Here is a 21,222-nt window from a genome sequence, read left to right on the forward strand (position 1 = left end):
TGGGGGGTGGTTAGTCACTGGAGAAGACTACGATACCCATGAACCTTTGCGGGAAGTTCGTCACATGTTGATCTCGAACAATATGGCGGCTTACTGAAAACGGAGGGGCTTCGTAAGCGTTTTGTTTTCAGAATATTAAGGTGGGTTATTGAATGAAACCAGACAGGATTATGTTGTACAACATCCATGTGCGTTTGAATTATGGAGTTTAACATTTGAAAGTCAAATTGGGTTAAAATTGGCCGTGCATTCAAAGCATGTATTCACGAGTGTTTGGATGTTAATGAACGTCAGGCTAGGTAGCTAGCAATGTAAGAGTAGCTAGCATAGCAGGCTAGCATGAGCAGGGTTCATGACGTTATAGTAAAGGTAGCTTGCTAAGGTAGCTAACGAACGACTATTTTGATAGCTAATAAAGCTAATCATATTGGTAAAGATCTAAGTGTGAGCCTGGCCGGATTAGAAACTGGCCTTAAAAAATCTTAATTCTTTAAAGACGTATCTTTATGTGGTAACTGGTTAGATCTAAGAAATATTCTTCAAGACATTAAGTGTGAAGCTTTTTTCTTCATTCAGGGATCTTTCAAACTCATTGATTATTTTTTTTATTCTTGACTCACCAATTAAAAGGGTCTTTTTAACTCTCTGTTTTAGTGTCTAGTATGTTTGCTGCAGGAAAAGTTTTGCCAGTGCATTACATTGTAATTTTTACCTGACATTGTTACTTTAAAATAACCATTCCTAGACATTGTAGCTTAGGGTTTATAGAGTCTAATCGACTGTTTAAAAATGGCAACAGGTTTATTATACACAACGATACGAATATGTACCAAGGTTTCATGTGATCCAAAGCATAAACGTTGCTGATGTAACAAACCTTGATGAAGACAGAAAAATCAAGAGTAGAGCACACAGCCTTGTCTCAATTTAGACCCTCAACGAGTCTAGTAGAAGAATTGGAAATTCTTCTGTAGTGAAGAGTTAGACCATTCCATCTTAAGTGCAAACATTTACATATGTAAAAGATCTTATTGGGTCTCATATTTTCTTCACAGATAGATCTTTCAGTTCTTTTCCCCTTCAGTTTGTACGGCATAAATTCACAGATGGCTGGTGACTCCTCAGAAAAAAGAGATTTGGATGGCTCAGGGGCCAAAGAGCGTGAGCGAAAGCGTAGTCGCTCACGTTCCCGGGACAGAGATCGTAAATGTTCCCCAGGCAAAGAACGCAAGCGCCATCGCTCACGAGAACGGAAACGCTCCCGCAGTCGTTCCAAATCTGCTGAAAGGTACCGAGTCTTCAGTTGCTAAGAACTGTTACTATTGGGAACTGTAATTTAACCATGATGTTTTTGTGCAACGGGATCTAAATGACCTACTGTTGCCTTGTTGCTCAGTGTTAATTGGAGTTTGTCTAAATCTCTTTTATTGTGACCAGAGATCGGCGTCAGAAAGACAAAGAGAGAGAGAGAGATAAGGACAGGGACAGAAGCCGCAAAGACCGGGACAGAGAGAGAGACAGTCACAGACGAGATAAAGATCGGAACAGGAAATCCAGGTAGGTGCCGATCTACTGACCCCCGATATTACAGAGCAGTAGAAAGATAAGGATTTCCCTACCGGTCTCATATTAAACTTGTTTACGCTCTCTCCTTAGGAGCGCTTCTCCTAAGTCCAGGGATTTGAAAATAAAAAGAGAAAAAGATGTGAAGAAAGAGGAAGATGAAGAAGATGAAAAGAAAGAGAAGGTACCCCATTAGATACACCGGTTTGCATTTTGCCTCGTGTTAACTGCATTGCATGTGCCTTCATCTGTTTTGCGGTGCTGTGTTACAGGTGCAGCCTCTCTCTCTGGAGGAGCTTCTGGCTAAGAAGAAAGCAGAGGAGGAGGCCGAGGCCAAGGTGAGGACCCAAACGTCTCCCAGATGATGTAACGGATCGGGGTGAAGGTGGACCTCGCAGGCATACTGGCACGTGACCCTCACAGCCTCTTCTGATTATTTCCCGCAGCCAAAGTTCCTGTCAAAGGCTGAGCGGGAGGCAGAGGCTTTGAAGCGAAGGGAGCTGATGACGGAGGACCGTCGCCGGCAGATCGATGAGGAGAGGAGGAAGAGGAGGGTTTTCCAGGACATTGGGAGGAAGATGTTGGGTAAGTGCTTTGGTGGGGGGGGGGGGACTCCACATGTTGGTGCAGCTTAGTGTCTATAACTTTTATAGAAAGCATGGAGGGTGGGGGGGTGCTGTGTGTGACGTGCGTTAGTGACACGCCCCTCTGCTTGGGCGTGGCTCAGAGGATCCTCAAGAGAGAGAGCGGCGTGAACGCAGGGAACGGATGGAGCGAGAGAACAACGGCAACGAGGACGACGAGGGCCGGCAGAAGATACGGGAGGAGAAGGACAAGAGCAAAGAGCTCCACGCCATCAAAGTGAGCACGCTTCCACCACGCACCTTAACCGCACCGCGCCGGGCCGCTGCGCGTGGTTTCTAACGTTAATACCGCCGTGACATGTCTGACAGCACGTTTAATAAAACCGTGACTCAAGCGACCTTTGGGTTTTTCTGCATTGTCGTTCCCGGCGCTGTGGTCAGGAACGTTATCTAGGTGGGGTCAAGAAGCGCCGTCGCACCAGGCACCTGAACGACCGCAAGTTCGTCTTCGAGTGGGACGCTTCCGAGGACACGTCCATCGACTACAACCCGATGTGAGTGCCGCACGTCACGCCCACGACATATTAGGGGTGTTTGCTAAATTGCCATTTCCAATTTTCTGGAGCTTCAGTAAGAATTTTTTTCTTTTTTAATTCTTTGAAACTCTGAACTGCAATGCATCATGTTGGCAACAGCCTTTATTAAAGATCGAGCTGTTAAAGTTATACAAAATGAGCAACTAAAAATAGACCCAGGTAGTTTTCTGCATGACGCTTTGTATCACGCTTCCAGATGTATGCAGGTGTGTGGGAGCATTAGAAATCATCAAAATATTTTCAAAGCTCATGACGGATGCGAGCTTGATGAATCATTTCAAATGTGTACTGGTGCTTTAGTGTGTAGGCTTATAACTCGAAAGTCTACTGGCCCACCATCTTCACACAAGACATTCAGTGCATATGGCATATTTCACTGCAATCGCGCTACATGTGCATTATTAATACAACACTGCTTCCTGCTGGAAGTATTTGGAACTGCAGTAATGTGCATGCTTAACATTGTGGTTGAAAGTGTTTTATTTTGTCTGTTTTTGAAAATTCTGAAATTGATTTTAAAAAACATGAGCAGTCAACACCTGTGAAGTGTTAATGAAGCCTTAGACTACATTAGTCATTGCTGAAGAGTGTGTGTGTGTGTGTGTGTGTTCAGTTATAAGGAAAAGCATCAGGTGCAGCTTTATGGCCGAGGCTTCATTGCAGGCATCGACCTCAAGCAGCAGAAAAGAGACCAGTCTCGTTTCTATGGCGATCTCATGGAGAAGAGGCGTACTATGGAGGAAAAGGAGCAAGAAGAGTGAGTGTCCACCTCTCCGCCTTCCTCCCTCACATCCTCTTCCTCATAGTACCTTGCACACGGGGGGGGGGGGGGGGGGGGGGGGGGGGGGGTGTGGCCACAGAAGCCCGCCGTACCACTGTTGCCATACCGACCGCATCTCCGCAGGCAGCGCCTGAAGAAGATGCGGAAGAAGGAGGCCAAGCAGCGGTGGGACGACCGGCACTGGTCCCAGAAGAAGCTGGACGAGATGACGGACAGGGACTGGCGTATCTTCCGCGAGGACTACAGCATCACCACCAAGGGCGGCAAGATCCCCAACCCCATCCGCAATTGGAAGGAGTACGACCTGCCCGCCCACATCCTGGAGGTCATCGACAAGTGCGGCTACAAGGTGAAGCGCTGGAGTCCCGCCCACTCGCCGCCTCGGTCCCGCCCACTCGCCGCCTCAGTCCCGCCCACTCACCGCCTCAGTCTCCAGTGTGAGAATAGACCCCACGTAGCTTTGACACGCGCTTTACGATGTTCTTTCCGTTGTTTTGATAGGACCCAACGCCCATCCAGAGACAGGCCATTCCTATTGGCCTGCAGAACCGTGACATCATTGGCGTGGCTGAAACCGGTAGCGGTAAAACTGCCGCCTTCCTCATCCCCTTGTTGGTTTGGATCACCACACTTCCTAAGATTGACAGGTCAGTCACAATCGTGCTGTGTTCATTCCCCCCCCCCCTCACGGTTTATAGGATTTCTCAGCTCATATATAATTTAGCATTTTTAAGTGAAATGTTTCATGTGTGCACAGGCTTGAGGACTCTGATCAGGGCCCCTACGCAGTGATCTTGGCCCCTACCCGTGAATTGGCCCAGCAGATCGAGGAAGAGACCATCAAGTTTGGCAAACCTCTGGGCATCCGCACAGTGGCCGTGATTGGTGGGATTTCCAGAGAGGACCAGGGTTTCAGGCTCAGAATGGGCTGTGAGGTTGGTCACTTGTTTGGTTCCGCTGTAATGGAGCTAAGAGGTGTATGCAAGCGAGTTATTTTTAGCGGTTGTTTGATATCATTTTTAAAAGTTGAATGAATTGATGCATCCTTGATAAAGTAGATACATAAAAATAATAAGACATTTAATAAGTGGCTTTAAATTGTTGTCTGTCCTATTAATACCGTAGATCTGAGGTCTTGTTGTCTTCCCCGTTCCCAGATAGTGATCGCCACACCTGGTCGTCTGATTGACGTGTTGGAGAACCGATACCTGGTGCTCAGCAGGTGTACGTATGTGGTACTGGATGAGGCTGACAGGATGATAGACATGGGTTTCGAACCCGACGTTCAAAAGATTCTGGAACACATTCCTGTGACCAATCAGAAACCAGATACAGATGAAGCTGAAGATCCAGAGAAGATGACGTTGAACTTTGAGTCTGGCAAACACAAGTACAGACAGGTTAGAAGAACCGAGCGTCAGATATCAGTGCAAAGCCCAGCACACGTGTGGAACTGATGTCTGTGACCCAGCTGGGTGTTTCCATTTGATCATAGAACCATGAACTGCTGCTGAAATTGTTCAAAATCCCAATTAAGACAAAATAGTAAACCATATTTATGTTTTCTGATATATTATTGGCATAGCCGTTTTATATTTTTCTTCAGATTTTTCTAAATTGATGTATTTGACCTTTTGGTGAGATTTTTGTTTGTTTTTCTGTTAGACGGTCATGTTCACAGCCACTATGCCTCCTGCTGTTGAGCGACTGGCTAGAAGCTACCTGCGGCGCCCCGCGGTGGTCTACATCGGCTCTGCAGGCAAACCGCACGAGAGGGTGGAGCAGAAGGTCATCCTCATGTCGGAGGGAGAGAAGAGGTCAGAGCGTCCCGCACGTCGTTGTCAACACTATCCAAGTTCCCCAAAGGCGTGTACACGCGTGTACTTGTGTTGTGTGTTGACTTTTTGTTGTTCTTGTCCCCTAACAGGAAGAAGCTTCTGGAGGTCCTCTCGCACGGCTTCGAGCCGCCCATCATCATCTTCGTCAACCAGAAGAAGGGCTGTGACGTGTTGGCTAAATCGCTGGAGAAGATGGGGGTGAGTAGTGACCGGGTCGTGCCCTAAGCTGACGTAACATCTCCACTTTAGCCTGGTGAGCAGAGCTGATGTTCCTGACCTCTGACCTCGGTTCCTTCCCCCCCCCCGCAGTACAACGCCTGCACGCTGCACGGTGGAAAGGGGCAGGAGCAGAGAGAGTTTGCTCTCTCCAACCTGAAGGCGGGAGCCAAAGACATTCTGGTGGCCACAGACGTGGCCGGCAGAGGTATCGACATCCAGGACGTCTCCATGGTCATCAACTACGACATGGCGAAGAACATCGAAGGTGAGTGTGCTGCTCGTGCCGACGTTCTCGTCACACTGGAAGTTTCTTCTTATAACTTAGGCTTCCTCTTAGTGTTGAAGCGAATAGGGAATGATCTTACATCTTCTACACAAATTTCATATGGTAATACTCCCAGATTACGGTCAAACGTTTACCACTCCCTCTCTGGTTCTGTGCCTGTAGACTACATTCACCGTATCGGCCGAACGGGTCGTGCCGGGAAGAGCGGTGTGGCCATGACCTTCCTGACCAAAGAGGACTCGTCTGTGTTCTACGACCTGAAACAGGCCATCCTGGAGAGCCCCGTGTCCACCTGCCCCCCCGAGCTGGCCAACCACCCCGACGCTCAGCACAAGCCCGGCACCATCCTCACCAAGAAGAGGAGAGAGGAGACCATCTTCGCCTGAGCGCCGGCCGCACCGCCGGTCCGAGCTGCCTCGGGCACTCCGCTATATCTCAGTCTCCTGCTGGCCAAGCTCTTTCACCCACCATTGTCATTTCTTACCTCTGGGATTTTATATGCTGTCGTGAGGCAACATCCTCACACCTAGCTTTGATATGGACAGTAGTACAGTATGTAGTAGTAACTAAAAATGTTTTTTTTTTATTGTGTTAAAATATGGACAGACCAGTGTGAGTAATTTTTCCAGTCAGCTAAACTCATTAAGGTCATACACCTCTTAATGTTAAATACATTGATTTCTATAATTAGTAATAAAGCGCATTAGTTGGAGATGATTCTTCTTTCCACAAACTGAACAAAATATATGACACAAGGGGAAATCCTTGGGCTGAAAATAAAATGAAACGTAGAACCAGAAATGGAAAATAAAGTCACCACTGCAAAAATAAAAGTACATAAAAGTACATTATGTTTATTATAACTATTAGCATTTTTAGATTCATTTAAATAGAAAGCATTCTATACAGCATCAAGCAGGTTTTTTTTTCTTCAGGAAGATGGGGGAGGGGCATGTGGACAGCGCCAGAAGACCATTGTAGTGTTTGGTGGGGTCATAGTGCATTTATTGCATTACAAAGCAGACAAAAAATAGTGCACACACATTTTTATATATATATATATATATATATATATATATATATATATATATATAATTACTATTTTTTTTTATTCTCTACCTACACAGAAAAGGAAGTTGTGATGTTCTAAGGCGGTATCTTTCCATGTTTGTATTGCATACAGAATAGAAGATGAAAGAAATCAGTCTAATTACAAATGAAACCCACTGTAATAAAAGTTGTGCTTCTTATACCTCAAAAGAAGAAAAAGGAACGTTATTGTATTGTAGTTACTGTATTGGTCCGCTAGAAAACAACGTGTTGCCTTGGAACAGAAAAACCATTATGTTTTCAGTTATATGATGGCATGCAAAGCTTCAGTTTAACAGGAGCGTATTGGACATGTTGAGACAGTTTAAGGAGCCCACACATGTCTGCCCTGATTCACCAGCTCTCAGGATTGATCATCCGTCTGTATCAACACCAACTGGAGGAGAATCACCTTATAGATGCACCGGTGACACCTGCACACTCCTCTCTGATTGTGAACCATTCGGGTTCAGCTGATCTCACTTCTAGGACTTTCTCCATATGTGACGGGAACCCTTTCCGGCACCAAACCCTTGACATTGTAACTAAATATCTATATGAAAACTGAAGAGATCAGTGGAAGTATCGAAGCCCATAAAAAGTCGCATCATCTGAGGGTGAAGGAAGATCCATCTTTCTGTGCTTGTTGCTAAATGGATTCTTGTGAGAATTAAATAACAAGAGGAAGAAGAATCGATGCATTACTAACATAGGTCAGAAAGTAGAAAGAACCAATCGTCTCATGCAACACTTGCATAGATTTTTTTTTCTCTATTTTTCCCCCCGTCATGCTGTTTCTTTTTTCCCCAAAAAAATACAGAATATTTAAAGATACCAGTGAGACACAGAGCAAATAAAGATGCAGTACACCAAAACCGATGATGAGGACTCTCGCATTCTAAAGAACGTCGCAGCTCGAACGTGGAGGAGCTGCCTGACCTTCAGCTCGTGGAGGCTGTTCACCGCACCGTATGCAAAAACCCTTATGGGATTGCTGCTGAGGTGGAACAAGGTTCCCCACGCACCATGTCGTGTTTTAGAGCACACGGCTTCTGTAAAAATCCTTTGCAGTGGAGTGTGGTGGTCCACTTTATCAGCTTTAAAGGGGACGTACTTTGTCCAGTTTTGTTTAGTTGGTATTCATCGTTATCACGCTCCCACGTTTGCGTGGATAATAACTTAACTGCATCGTTTGATTAGTTTGAAAAATGGTGAATAGAGGCCAAATTCTGTAGAATAGACTGAAGCATCCATTTTGAAGCATGCTAATGCATAATCATTTCATCAACTGGCTAATCCCTGATTCTTCATTACAATCAACAAACTGAACCCAGGAGGCTCACGCGCCCACGTTAACAGCATAAGTAAAGTTTGTGCACATTAATTTTTGGAGTCCGTGGAAATGTTACAATCAAAACGCTTTGGACAATCAGCACAGGGACAATCAGAGTGGTCCTTCGATGCTGGAGGGCTATACATTGATACAAAGAGCTGAATTAAGGCATGCAATGGTACATTCACTCTAGTCTGTGTGTAGGGTCGCGAGTACTTAGTGGCTGACGCAATATGATGGCCGTTGCTGTCATAGGAAATGATTCTCAAGATAGAAAAAGTCTGAAGCACAAGAAGACCCCATGGGCCTCTTAAATAAACAAAGAGAGTGTACTGCAGCTTTATGTGGCATTACATACCCATACAACACCCGACGTGACATACGGCCCGACGTGTTTCACCTCACCAAACTGTGAGTGAGAGAAGTTCTGACTGTGTAAACATTGCAAACATCTCTTGAAAAACTAGATGCAGTTCCATAATAAAGTAAAATGACTTGCTAAAGAATCATATTAAATATCATGTGCCCATTCAGTATATACACTACTTGCGCATATGCAGATGCATGACTATTATCCTGTTACAGATTTGAAACATAAAAAATCAAGAGTAGCTATTTCCACTCTAGTATATACTCATACGCTTTCTCAAGGTCCTTTTCCAACCCTAATGTGCAAATAGTCCTAAATAATCTTAATCATGCAGTGTTAAAGATATACAGAAATAAAAGTTAAGGCCAGCTGAAGTTGTCCTATAATGGATAAACCTTAGCCTGAGTTGCTACAGGTAAGATCCGAGTTGAGTCACTGTAGTTCGTTCCGTTTCTTGAACTTGTTGAGTGGTTTGTTGAGCGGCAGTGCTTGTGCATGCCAGTTTGATCACCGTCGCCGTTATTAGAGTAGCAAACGTAAGGCTGCTTGGCCTATCAAGTAATAATGCATATGATGCGTTGTTTTCCCAGCGCACGCTAACGTCCCTACGTGAGGCAAAGAGCCACAACTTCCCACACCTCCGTGAGAGGAGGAAGAAGAGGGTGAGAGGAAGCAGAGCTATCACTCCCACCAAAGACCCTCTTCGGTATGAAAGAACGGGTCAGTAGTCCGACTAAACCGCAGACTACATTTCCATTGGTCCAACATGTCCTGACCTTCTATGATCCTGACATGCTCCTAAGAAGTCTCCTCTCAAAGAAATGGCGTGGAACGGGGGGCATGCTACACTGCCTGCTTTAAAGAGTGGGTAGAGGAATGAAGGGGTAGTCCTAATAAACACGTTATTTTGTGTACATGCTGGATGAGGCACGGGCGATGCCGACCTAGATAATCCGCATTCTTACATTTGTCGCGTAATTAGCATTGCAAATGAAGGTGTGGTGAAGCTCGTAATAAAAGGGGCTACGTGTGAACAGCAAATGTGGGCAAGCCAAACTGAAGAAGGTTACATGCAAACAGCAGCATACATGCCATTCTTTTTCTCCATTAGACAGCAATACCCTGTTCTGTGCCTTTTTTAGTGGCCTTTTCTTCTGCTAAGGATATATAAACATGGTGCACAAACCTCAAGAGTCTTTTAGTGGTGTGTAAGGGCTGGGGAAAACATGACAGAAAAAACACAATTATGTACATGGGGGTTTTTCCCTGTCTTGCATTCTTAAAGTTGGCTGGGTGCTTTAAAAACCATCTAAAATCACCTTAGCAGAAAACCTCAAAATTTAAACTCCAACCAAATGCTACAGTAATTCACTTTGTTATATCACATACTAAAAAGTGCTTTTCCCATTGCCTGGGTCTCTGATCTTCAATTAGGTTTGGGAGATCCTTAAAAAAAAAATTCAGTTGCGCTAAGCAGGACTGGACGTGGATGATGGCACTCAGATTCCTGGGTTTCCAGATGGACACAAACTGATGCCAAAAGAGAAGCTTTGCCCGAGTTCTGTCTTAATGAACCTCTTAAATGCTAAAACTGCAGTACACAAAATGTCTTTTTAACACAATCTTTCCCCAACCGTGTGCAGCTTACTCGCCACACCAAGGTTCATCAACACAGAGGCACTGGCTTCCTCCTTCGTTTTCACGCCATGCACTCAGACTCCCCATTCCATCTTTCCCTCCAGCACCTCCCACTCTCCTCTCCTCCTCGTCCCGCCTGCTGGTCAGTAGTTATCCCGCGGCCAGGCCCGGGGGCGTGGCCGGTTGCTGCGGTGACCGTGGCCGCCCTGCGAGTCGCGCTGCTGTAGCAGCCGGTCCTGTGACTCGTGCCCGTTGGCGTTGTGGATGGTGCCGGGGTGGCCGCGGCTGGGTGGGTACATGTCCCGGTACGAGTGCGAGTGGTGGGGGGGTTCGTACTCCTCCTCCTCCTCCTCCTCCTCCTCCTCCTCTTCCTCCTGCCCCTCCCCCTCATCCTCCGCGGGATGGAGGGTGCGAGAGCCGCCGTGGCGGAGGGAGCGCGAGTCACTGGCCTCGTCTGAGGGCATGAGACTGTCCTGCTCGCCCTGCTCCTCCTCCTCCAACCCCCCTGCACCCCCCGCCGACAACAGCTGCTGGTTCTGGGGCAGAGAGAAAGAGAGGGAGAGAGGCAAAGGGGGCAGGGAGTGGTGAGGGCCTCATCTCCTGCAGATATCCAGGGCACCTTATAGAGGATGAGGGGCTTTTTCAGCTAGGGTTAGGGTTAGAAAAGAAAAATGGCTTGCTCCTAAACAGCACAACCCAGATACAGATGGTAGACATGTAAATATACGTACACTTAAATACATATGCACATCGTATCTACAGACATAATGGAGTGACAGGAAACGGAGTCGTGTGAAATAATATGTGAGGTGCGCGTCGGCACAATCAACTGAAAAAGCACTGATTCGTTGCGAAATCAGTATGGTGCAGCGAAATCTGCCCCGGAGCAAAAAGGGTTTGGTTAGCATTTGAAGCTGCATTAAAGGAGGCGTCGTCAAGGAGATAACATTCACAAAGCATCCTTCGGTCAGTACAGATACAGTTTTTTCCCCATGGCATCTGTCACTGCAGATGCATGTATTGTGTTTCCTAGGGGAAAACAGGAAAACCCAGCACTGTATCTGCTTTGTGAAATCATCTCATGGAGGTCATGGAGAGATCTATGTGACCAGCGACGGGGTTGTAGGACGGTGGCGCATTTCAGTCTTTACTGTGAATGTGCAGGTAATCATCTGGAAAGGGCAGGCAGCTTGCATCATTATAGGAAAATCATATGAAATCATAATAAGAATAATAATAATGCCATTACTTTCTTATGCAACTACTCTTACAACCTATCAAATAACATTCGAAGGACCTCAGTGTAGAAGGGAAGAGAGAAAACATTTAGCCTACTTACTATTTAGAACTTTGTCCTACAGACAATTTAGACAGCTTATTTGTTTTTTTTTTAAATAGTTTGAACCTTTAACCAACTTAAAACATTTATGCTATTTCTGTTAGTTTCATTTTTGGCGACACCAATGCACTTTAGGCAGGAGTGACAAGTCGGTGTAAAGCTTGTGCGTTTCGAGTACACAGCTAAGCTGTAGCGTCGGGCTAAAATGAGGGACGTTGCACTGGTCGCCCTGTAACCGGAAAGCGTTCCTGTTTGGTACAAGACGTATTTTTATGGTGTGAAATGGCCTTTACTAAAGCACACCTACTGCTAGCTGGGCACAGTTTATAGAAATTCAGCAGGCCTAATTATAGAAAAACATAGCGGTTAATTAGCTGAATGTCCTCAGTCATTGCAACTTGAAAACTCCTCTGTACGTTTATGTTTGGTTACATATTCGGAACTTGAAGTAATTTTTTTTAGTTTTCGGTACATTACAGCTGACAGGAGTAGTAGTAGGCTATATGTCTCCATGATTTAAATGAAACAGGCAATTAACATGCTTCCACTGACACAGGATGTCAAAATCATATATTTGCACATATGATTTTAAATACTTTTCCAGCCATGGCTATTTTCATTTTGGGGTGGGGACAGGTTAGAGGAAGTGTAGGGTGGAAGTGGTGGGTGTTAGGAAGAGTCAGAGTGCGAAATCTATTTGCGCTTCACGTGAGAAATGTATAAAAGCTCTCCCTCCTACTCACCCTGGGTCTGTAAGCGATCATTCAATTAATTCCTGTGTTTCTGAGAACTGCAAAAATGTTAGGCATGGATGAGAAGGACAGGTTGAGTAGGACTTACAAGATGACAACACTTGACGCTCTGTAGACAAGACAACATATATGGCGGAATATGAAAAATGACAGAAAAGCACTCTGTTGCTTCTAAACATAAAAAAAACTTATAAAACGTGGCTTGCAAGAGCCATCCATCTAGTTCCAGAACAGTGGGCAGACTGTTTCTACCTTTTTCACAGGATAAGAACCAGCTAAAAAATGTATTTGTCTATTTTTTATACATTGCAGATAACAAGCTTGCCTCTGGCCAAATGGCAGGCCACACAGCTTGGCCTCAAACTGAACAGAATTGCAGGGTTCGCTCGGCTCAAAGTGAGCCGTTTTGCAGACTTCCAAACAGCTGCTTCCTGCAGTCACATAACACTCCATAGCCACTCCCACTAATCAATATTAATTTTTCTTAATATCCTCTGAAAGTGAACTCAGAAGAGAACTCTCTGAGAACTCATTTGCCATTATGCAAAACATCTAGATTTGTTGTCTGAAACTTAGAAGTATTGTTTGTTTTTTTTTTAGGTCAATCAATTGCATTTTGTACTTGCGTAACTGGAGCACCAACTGCTTATTCACTGCTTGGCCAAACTTGAATGGGCCTACACAGAACTCATGTCACACTGAGACGCTTTCAGGATGAATGGACTTTAAAGAACTCCCAACTGGAGAAGGATCTTCACTTATCATTCCATATCTTCATCACGCCATCACTCAGAAACTCGTCATTGTGTTTAATGGCTAGCTATAAACAAGATGTAACTGCATGTAATTTACTGTAACTACACTATATTGCCAAAAGTATTCGCTCACCTTCCTTGACTCACATATGAGCTCAAGTGACATCCCATTCCTAATACATAGGGTTCAAAATGATGTTGGTCCACCCTTTGTAGCTACAACAGCTTCAACTGTTCTGGGAAGGCTGTCCACAAGGTTTAGGAGGGTGTTTATGGGGATTTCTGACGATTCTTCCAGAAGCGCATTTGTGAAGTCACATACTGATGCTCAACGAAAAGGCCTGGCTCTCAATCTCCACTCTAATTCATACCAAAGGTGTTCTATTGGGTTGAGGTCTGGACTCTGTGCAGGCCAGTCAAGTTCATCCACACCAGACTCTGCAGTCCATGTCTTCATGGACCTTGTCCTTGGAAGAGGAAGGGGCCAGCACCAAACTGTTCCCACAAAGTTGGGAGCATGGAATTGTCCAAAATGTCTTGGTATGCTGAAGCATTCAGAGCTCCTTTCACTGGAACTAAGGAGCCTAGCCCAGCTCCTGAAAAACAACCTCACACCATAACCCCCCCTCCACCAAACTTTACACTTGGCATAATGCAGTCAGACAAGTACCGTTCTCCTGGCAACTGTCAAACCCAGGCTTATCCATCAGATTGCCAGATGGAGAGAAGCACAATTCGTCACTCCAGAGAACACACCTCCACTGCTCTAGAGTCCAGTGGCGGCGTGCTTTACACCACTGCATCTGACACGTTGTATTGCACTTGGTGATGTATCGCTAGGATGCAGCTGCTCGACCATGGAAACCCATTCCATGCGTACTGTTCTTGAGTTAATCTGAAGGCCACATGAAGTTTGGATGTCTGTAGTGATTGACTCTGCAGAAAATGGGCAACCTGTTTGCACTATGCGCTTCAGCATCCGCTGAACCCACTCAGTCAGTTTACGTGGCCTACCATTTCGTGGCTGAGTTGCTGTTGTTCCCAAAAACTTCTATTTTATTGTAATACAGCTGACAGTTGACTGCGGAATATTTAGGAGTGAGGAAATTTCACGACTGGATTTGTTGCACAGGTGGCATCCCATCACTGAGCTCCTGAGAGCGACCCATTCTTTCACAAATGTTTGTAAAAACAGTCTGCATTCCTAGGTGCTTAATTGTATATAACTATGGCCATAGAAGTGATTGGAAAACCTGATTCCCATAATTTAGATGGGTGAGTGAATACTTGGCAATATAGTGTATGTTAGAAAAACCCATGCCATATCACTTTTACCAGCTTTTGCAAGACTGGAACATAGCGGGAACTTTGTAACTAATCCTGTCTTCTTTCCACATTTCCTGTTCACATTTTGAAAATGTTAAAAGTGGATTAATGTATAGCTAGAAATGAAGCACATACCTGTAGACTGGAGATGGCTGAAGGCGGAGTCATCAGATTTTGCTCCAGTAATGGGTTCAGAGGGGCGGTGCCTGGCAGGTGAGTGGCACGCCAGTAGACCTCTAGGTATTCACCTAGATGTTCACAGGCATCCTCTAATTGGTTCTCATCCAGAATGACATCGAACATCTCCTGATGGAGAAATAGGGTGAAGGAGAGATGACATGTGGGGGGTGGAGTTAGAAGATATTATATTAAATATCTTATGATGGCGGTCTGGTGACAGGAGATGGTTTTGAGCGACAGGTAGGAAAATGGCTCTATGGAACAACATGCAACACAGCTTTTGTCAGAATGGGGTTTGGAACAGGTAAAGTCTTATTCACTACAACTGTGAAGGCCAACACATTCTGATGAAATTAGATTAGGAACTGTGCCCGGGTCTCTACACATGGTTCAATAACAATGGGATTCCTTGAAAATGATGAGCTCCACAAGAAGGAACCTTGCTTTACTACGTCAGACTGTAACGAACACAACATGACTGAATGTAATTAAAAGCAGTGAGGCACCAATATGAAAACTTCTGGCCAGTACTAATAACCAATCATCCACTACAATATCAGTACAACAGAATGTTTCTGCTTCCAAACCTATTCGCTACATGCCATTTACATAAGGTTTAATATTTATTTTTATGACATTTCCTCACATTGCATTTCCCGCATAGCTTATGTATGAAGCATCATATGCAGCACATTTTTGATTTACATGAAACAATTTGTATTTTCTAAACAATCACCCACAGACATTTATTTACAGTTTTTCATTTTATCAGTCAATTGTTGCATCCCTAGCCGAGCCTGGGTCACAGGACACAGTATCTGTACGGAGCCCCGTACGATGCTGAAGAGACCGCGCTTGACCACTTCTTCACGAGCCTAGTGAGGGGTTTTAAGGTAACGCGGAAGGGTGTGAGGTATGTGTGCTGCGTGTATAGTGAACATGCATTTACTCACAGGTGGGCACTGAGCCAGTTTATCCGCTGCCATCATCTGTACATTTAAATGTTTGCTCTGTGACTTCCCCCTCGACTTTATTAGCCTCTGTAGTACCTGCAGTATAGAAGACAGAGAAAAGTTGATCATTGTTGCTTTCAGGTTGTCACTTCCGACTTCAAAGCTCCATTCTGTCTTCCATATGCCTTATACTGACTGTAATACACGTTGGTTAGGAGATGGCCCACCTTGGGTGATGAGACCTTCACATACACGATGATGGGCGCCAATGAGGTTTTGGCCAGTTGGGCTGGGTGGTTAATGGTGTCTGCATCCAGAACAACCAGTTGGAGAGTTTTGGCCAGCTCAAATATCCTCTCGATCTCACTCTGCACCTCCGCTGTGAGCAGGCAGAGAAAAGGTGCTTAGTTTGTAGGGTCAGAGGTGCTTAGTGTGTGGGGTCAGAGGTGCTTAGTGTGTGGGGTCAGAGGAAAGGTGCTTATTGTGTGGGGTCAGAGGTGCTTAGTGTGTGGGGTCAGAGGTGCTTAGTGTGTGGGGTCAGAGGTGCTTAGTGTGTGGGGTCAGAGGTGTTTAGTGTGTGGGGTCAGAGGTGCTTAGTGTGTGGGGTCAGAGGAAAGGTGCTTATTGTGTGGGATTAGAGGTGCTTAGTGTGTGGGTACAGAGGTGCTTAGTGTGTGGGGTCAGAGGTGCTTAGTGTGTGGGGTCAGAGGTGCTTAGTGTGTGGGGTCAGAGGTGTTTAGTGTGTGGGGTCAGAGGTGCTTAGTGTGTGGGGTCAGAGGAAAGGTGCTTATTGTGTGGGATTAGAGGTGCTTAGTGTGTGGGGACAGAGGGGAAGCGCTTTGAAGCACACCTACATACTTATAATTAATAGGTCAAAGAAACTGGAGCAAAAACTATGCAGAAGGGGTAGACAGCTTAAAATGTTCTGTTCAGAGACGTGTCTTGTCAGCATGTTTTGTTGTATTCATGTTGTGTTTGAGTGTGTGCGCACAGGTGAGTGTGTGCATGTGTTTGTGTGTGTGTGTGTGTGTGTGTGTGTGTGTGTGTGTAAGGCATGCTCTTACCCAAACTGGAGCGTGTGTTGGACCTTTCCATGATGGGTCTTTTGTTCAGAACTGATCTCTTGGCTAATGACAGATCAGCTGTAACCCGTGTTATAGAAATCCTATAAGGCAAAGATGGGAGTTGATCAGAAGTGTTTGTACAGCAGGCTGTAATATTATTACTGCTCAAATCAACAAACAACAGTCTTTGTATGCCTCATTTACATGTAAAAGACTTTTATTTAGTATTGAGATTTTGTTACTATGATATTAAAGTAGGTCAGATTTTCAAAAGATTTTCTTAGCATATCACATGAATACTCAAATTCTATAAAGACAAGTCAGCCTTTCAAATGTGTTACTACCATAGAACTGAACTTTGTCTAATTTATTAGTAAACCTCAGAAGACTTAAATATCACGAAGCACACTGTGCTTAAGTGTAGTGATATTGTGATATTTTGTCCACCCATATTACTCCTTAATGTCTAATAAATAGAATCAAACTCCCTAAAAAGATAACAGTTGAGTTCATGAGAATAACTTCGTTTATCAAATAAAAGGATGACAGCTGACATTTCTGTGAGGGATCAGTAACTCCTCAGAAGAAGCTTCTGTGGCTGTTTTTGACTTCATGGCGGTGTAATGTTCTCAGCTGCTCTACATGCCTCCTGAGGAGAGTAACTGCTCACCTTCCTTCAAAGCGGTGCTTGAGGAAATCAAACAGAGCTTTCTGCATCATGTCCGTGACCTGCGGTCGACAGAGATCCGTGTGCGTTTGAGAAACAGAAACACAGAATGCTGTAAAACGCCATTTACATTCCAGACACTGTGGACACTCACCTCATAACCTTTCAGAGAAGGTCCGACTAAAACCACGGGCCTCATGGAGGGCACCACGTCATATGGAGGAATGTGTTCGGTCTGGCAAAGAAATAAACAACAAAGAAAGACAATAAAGATCCTTTGAAAATACATTGCAAAGTGACTTTAGAATAGAACGACGTGAAGGCATATGTATGAGCAGTAATGTTTCACCTTACATGTACCGTATACAGTAGAATATGTGTAAAATATTCTGTTCTATGTACACTATGTCAATTGGCATCTATTGATTTGGCATGATTATATTAACAGCACATCGGCTCAGTTTGTGTTTAACCCCAGAAGGACATGTGCAGGGATGGAAAATAGAACTGTTACACTCAAACATCTCAGTGTAGTACAACTCAGCCGTGTGTGTAGTACTACTCAGCCATGTGTGTGTAGTACTACTCAGCCATGTGTGTAGTACAACTCAGCTTTGTGTGTGTAGTACAATTCAGCCATGTGTGTAGTATAACTCAGTCATGTGTGTAGTACAATTCAGCCATGTGTGTAGTATAACTCAACCATGTGTGTAGTAAAACTCAGCCATGTGTGTAGTACAACTCAGCCATGTGTGTAGTACAACTCAGCTTTGTGTGTGTAGTACAATTCAGCCATGTGTGTAGTATAACTCAGTCATGTGTGTAGTAAAACTCAGCCATGTGTGTAGTACTACTCAGCCATGTGTGTAGTATAACTCAGCCATGTGTGTAGTACAACTCGGCCATGTGTGTAGGAGCTGCGTGAATAAACCTACCTGCTTTTGCTTCTGTTTGGCTTTTGAAAATGAGAGAAAACAAATCAGAAACAACTTACAAAGTAATTTTGCAACATGCTGATTGATTTTTCTGCTTCATCTTAGCACCCCTTTCAGGAAGATTAAAGATATTTTTTTATTTGGCCTAACCTAGGACTGGACATCATGTACTACCTAATGAAAGGGAAAAACCAGAGTTGGCTAAACTCACTCAGTGAGCTTCAGCACAACAAATATTTGCGCTGTGAGGATCAGCACTGCCAGGCACACCCATCCCCTGCAAAGCAGCATGGAGCTGATGTCTTGTCATACTCACTCTCACCTGCAGATGGCGGTGTTGATCTCCAGCCTCCAGACACCATGTCACCCAGACTGGAGGAGGAATTACCTCCACTTTTCCTGCAGAAAATCAAACACTTGTTCTGTTCAAATACAAGCATAAGGACTTTGCTTTCATGCATTCAAAACTACTTAAGATGTTCTTCTGTTAAGGATTCAAATGGCAGTGTACGTTTGTCAATTAAATTATATTTCGCAATTGAAATTTGTCCGCTTTTTACCAATCCGTGCAGTTAGAACACACACACACACACACACACACACACACACACACACACACACAAACACACACATACACACACACACACACACACACACACACACACACACACACACACTAGTGATTACTTGGGAGCTGTGGTGCATACATGCCCAAAGCGGTGGACAGCCCTAGCCCGGCTACCAGGGAGCAGTTGGGGTTAGGCGCCTTGCTCAAGGGCACCTCAGTCATGGCCTCAGGCCTGAGAATTGAACCCACGACCCTCCGGTCACAAGACCAGTTCTACCTACCACCAGACCATGACTGCCCCCAATAATATTACAATAAGCAATCTTATCAAAATGGATTAGTTATATTATTTAACACTTTCATAAATAGCCCACAACAAATTAAATAAGCAACATTTCCGCAACAGCATGCGGAAGATTCAAAATAGAAACAAATTTATAAAGCAGTCTAACAGCCCCGATCAAGTCTAGAACAAGGCTGAACAACATGTGGTCAGTCCCGGGGCAGAGACGCACCTCTGTTTCTGCTCCTGCTTCAGCCTCATGGCCTCCAGACGGAGGGGGCTGGGGATGAAGCTGATGTCAGCCCCCTCCTTCACCAACCTCCCGATCCACCAGTCATTATTGTACTTCTACAACACAACAACACGCTCCATCAGGAAACAGACAGTCCACTTCAAACGGTGAAATATACAAGTGGCTTTCGTGTCCGTTTGGTGACCCGTGTGTATAAATATGTGAATCTTTACCAAAATGTTTTTTTAAGTAACAGCAATATATGAAAGATATATTTGATAATAAGCCTGTTTTTACTACCTTTTCACCAACAATTGTGACTTACTATTCTTTGTACATATGTAAACTAAGCTTATGTCTATGATGTTAATAAAATGCCAAACATATTTTAATAACTTGACTGTTAGTTACAAGTCCTATGTGTGCAATACTTTATACACTCACATCAACTTTTTAAAAACAGATTTTATTGTTGGAGAAAAATTACAGACTGTAGCCCATATGTAGACATCCAGTTTGTGTCAGTCATCTTTCAGTACTTCATCCGTTTGCTGGACACAGACCTCTTTCAACACAGCTGTAATACTGATATGTATCAGCAACACAGCTGTACTTGACACGTTTAGCATCAATGTTGCTAAAAAATTGTCTGCCACTCAAATAATATTTAGCCTGCAATGGTCCTATGGTCAGGAAACGGTCAGCGAATAATTATAACATACGGCATATAGTCTGCAACTGTATATCTGTAAAAAAAATAAAAATACTTATAAGATTGGTATAATAGTGAGCAGGGGTTTAAAGGAGGTGTTTCTAATAAAGCTGGTGTTGACTTTATAATCTTTGTTTGGCTATAGCCTACTGAGAATTTCAACTAGGCATCGTTTAGCTACTAATGAAAATATCATGGTATCAGTGACAGCTCCAAAAGTGTGTGTGCGTGCGTGCGTGCGTGTGTGTGTGTGTGTGTGTGTGTCTGGCTGGCCGGCTGTCTCACCTCTTTAATGTGCAGGAAATCTTTGGCTTCAAAGTTTATGGCAGCACCCTGAACAGGACAGTCCTCATCGAGAGCTCCACAGTAATTTACATTTGTCTTCACTGCGAAAGCCACAGGTTTTGACTGCAAGATAAAGCTTCAATTAATAGAAGCAACACAAGGGAAAAAACCATCATCATCCACCACAGTAGATCTGCATCTTTTCCATTTAAATAGTCAAAAAATTACATAAAATACAAAACAAATAAAGCACATATCTGCTGCACACTGACCAGCAGGACTCATTAATATCATTTTAATGCATTACTCTACATGTTAAAGACATATTTAGTTTCCACTGGGCCCGGGTCTTTATTCTGTGAGTTGCGGACCTTGGCTCTCTCGAGCTGGAGCTGGGCCTGGCGCTCGGCTTCACGCCGATACGCCTCGCGGTCCTCCTCTGCTGACAGGTCGGAATCCGAAGGTCTGCTCGTGTACGAATCGGCTGAACCCTACCAAGAGAGTCATCAAAACTGTTAGGAAAGACACCTCTCAAACAGCAAGACCGTTTCAAACACTAAAGTCTGAAGCACCAACGTAAACTGCCCTTTTGTTCCAGTCAGTATGCACGTGCAAGAAACACTGAATGCAAGTAACCCAACAAATATTATTATGGTGAACTAAATTACGATATAGCACGCATATATCGTGTGTTTATACCAGTGTTTAGGTCCATTCGTAACCACAGTAAAATACACTCAAACTCAGCTACTTCAGTCGGACCAGCACCGCTGTCCCAGAATAATCAAACCAGTATTACAGTAAACATAAAACATGGTCCCTTTAATCAACACCACATCACCAAACAGAAGATTTAACGTCTGCACCCCATCCG

At 44.4% G+C, this 21,222-nt stretch overlaps 2 protein-coding genes across 5 annotated transcripts in view; one reads left to right on the forward strand and one right to left on the reverse strand.

Moving 5' to 3' along the window:
- On the forward strand, window positions 1-6,579 carry ddx23 (DEAD (Asp-Glu-Ala-Asp) box polypeptide 23). Of its 3 annotated transcripts, none has more exons than XM_076984592.1 (17): window positions 1-140; window positions 1,056-1,288; window positions 1,438-1,557; window positions 1,657-1,747; window positions 1,836-1,901; window positions 2,010-2,148; window positions 2,291-2,424; window positions 2,589-2,701; window positions 3,357-3,500; window positions 3,648-3,873; window positions 4,026-4,171; window positions 4,282-4,459; window positions 4,682-4,924; window positions 5,190-5,341; window positions 5,452-5,560; window positions 5,672-5,846; window positions 6,030-6,579. In XM_076984592.1, the coding sequence occupies exons 2-17, from the start codon at window positions 1,107-1,109 to the stop codon at window positions 6,251-6,253; spliced, it is 2,442 nt and encodes an 813-aa protein (XP_076840707.1). In that variant the 5' UTR covers window positions 1-140; window positions 1,056-1,106; the 3' UTR covers window positions 6,254-6,579. The 3 variants fall into 3 exon arrangements, with proteins under 3 accessions (XP_076840707.1, XP_076840709.1, XP_076840708.1); XM_076984594.1 differs by having other exon boundaries at window positions 17-140; window positions 1,107-1,288; XM_076984593.1 differs by having other exon boundaries at window positions 39-140; window positions 1,085-1,288.
- cacnb3a (calcium channel, voltage-dependent, beta 3a) overlaps window positions 6,399-21,222 on the reverse strand; it is a 24,469-nt gene continuing 9,645 nt past the window's right edge. The window contains exons 3-14 of one of the 2 annotated variants that reach the window (XM_076984595.1): window positions 20,720-20,839; window positions 20,349-20,471; window positions 19,352-19,467; window positions 18,585-18,667; window positions 18,269-18,288; window positions 17,488-17,568; window positions 17,337-17,395; window positions 16,667-16,767; window positions 15,830-15,981; window positions 15,603-15,698; window positions 14,605-14,775; window positions 6,399-10,833 (exon numbers count right to left, since the gene is read on the reverse strand). In XM_076984595.1, coding sequence (XP_076840710.1) covers window positions 10,441-10,833; window positions 14,605-14,775; window positions 15,603-15,698; window positions 15,830-15,981; window positions 16,667-16,767; window positions 17,337-17,395; window positions 17,488-17,568; window positions 18,269-18,288; window positions 18,585-18,667; window positions 19,352-19,467; window positions 20,349-20,471; window positions 20,720-20,839 — 1,515 coding nt within the window. In that variant the 3' untranslated portion in view covers window positions 6,399-10,440. The remainder of the gene's footprint in view (window positions 10,834-14,604; window positions 14,776-15,602; window positions 15,699-15,829; window positions 15,982-16,666; window positions 16,768-17,336; window positions 17,396-17,487; window positions 17,569-18,268; window positions 18,289-18,584; window positions 18,668-19,351; window positions 19,468-20,348; window positions 20,472-20,719; window positions 20,840-21,222) is intronic. The other variant, XM_076984596.1, reaches the window with a different exon arrangement.

This window comes from Brachyhypopomus gauderio, chromosome 21 (genome assembly GCF_052324685.1).
Source record: "Brachyhypopomus gauderio isolate BG-103 chromosome 21, BGAUD_0.2, whole genome shotgun sequence".
Lineage (NCBI taxonomy): Eukaryota > Metazoa > Chordata > Actinopteri > Gymnotiformes > Hypopomidae > Brachyhypopomus > Brachyhypopomus gauderio.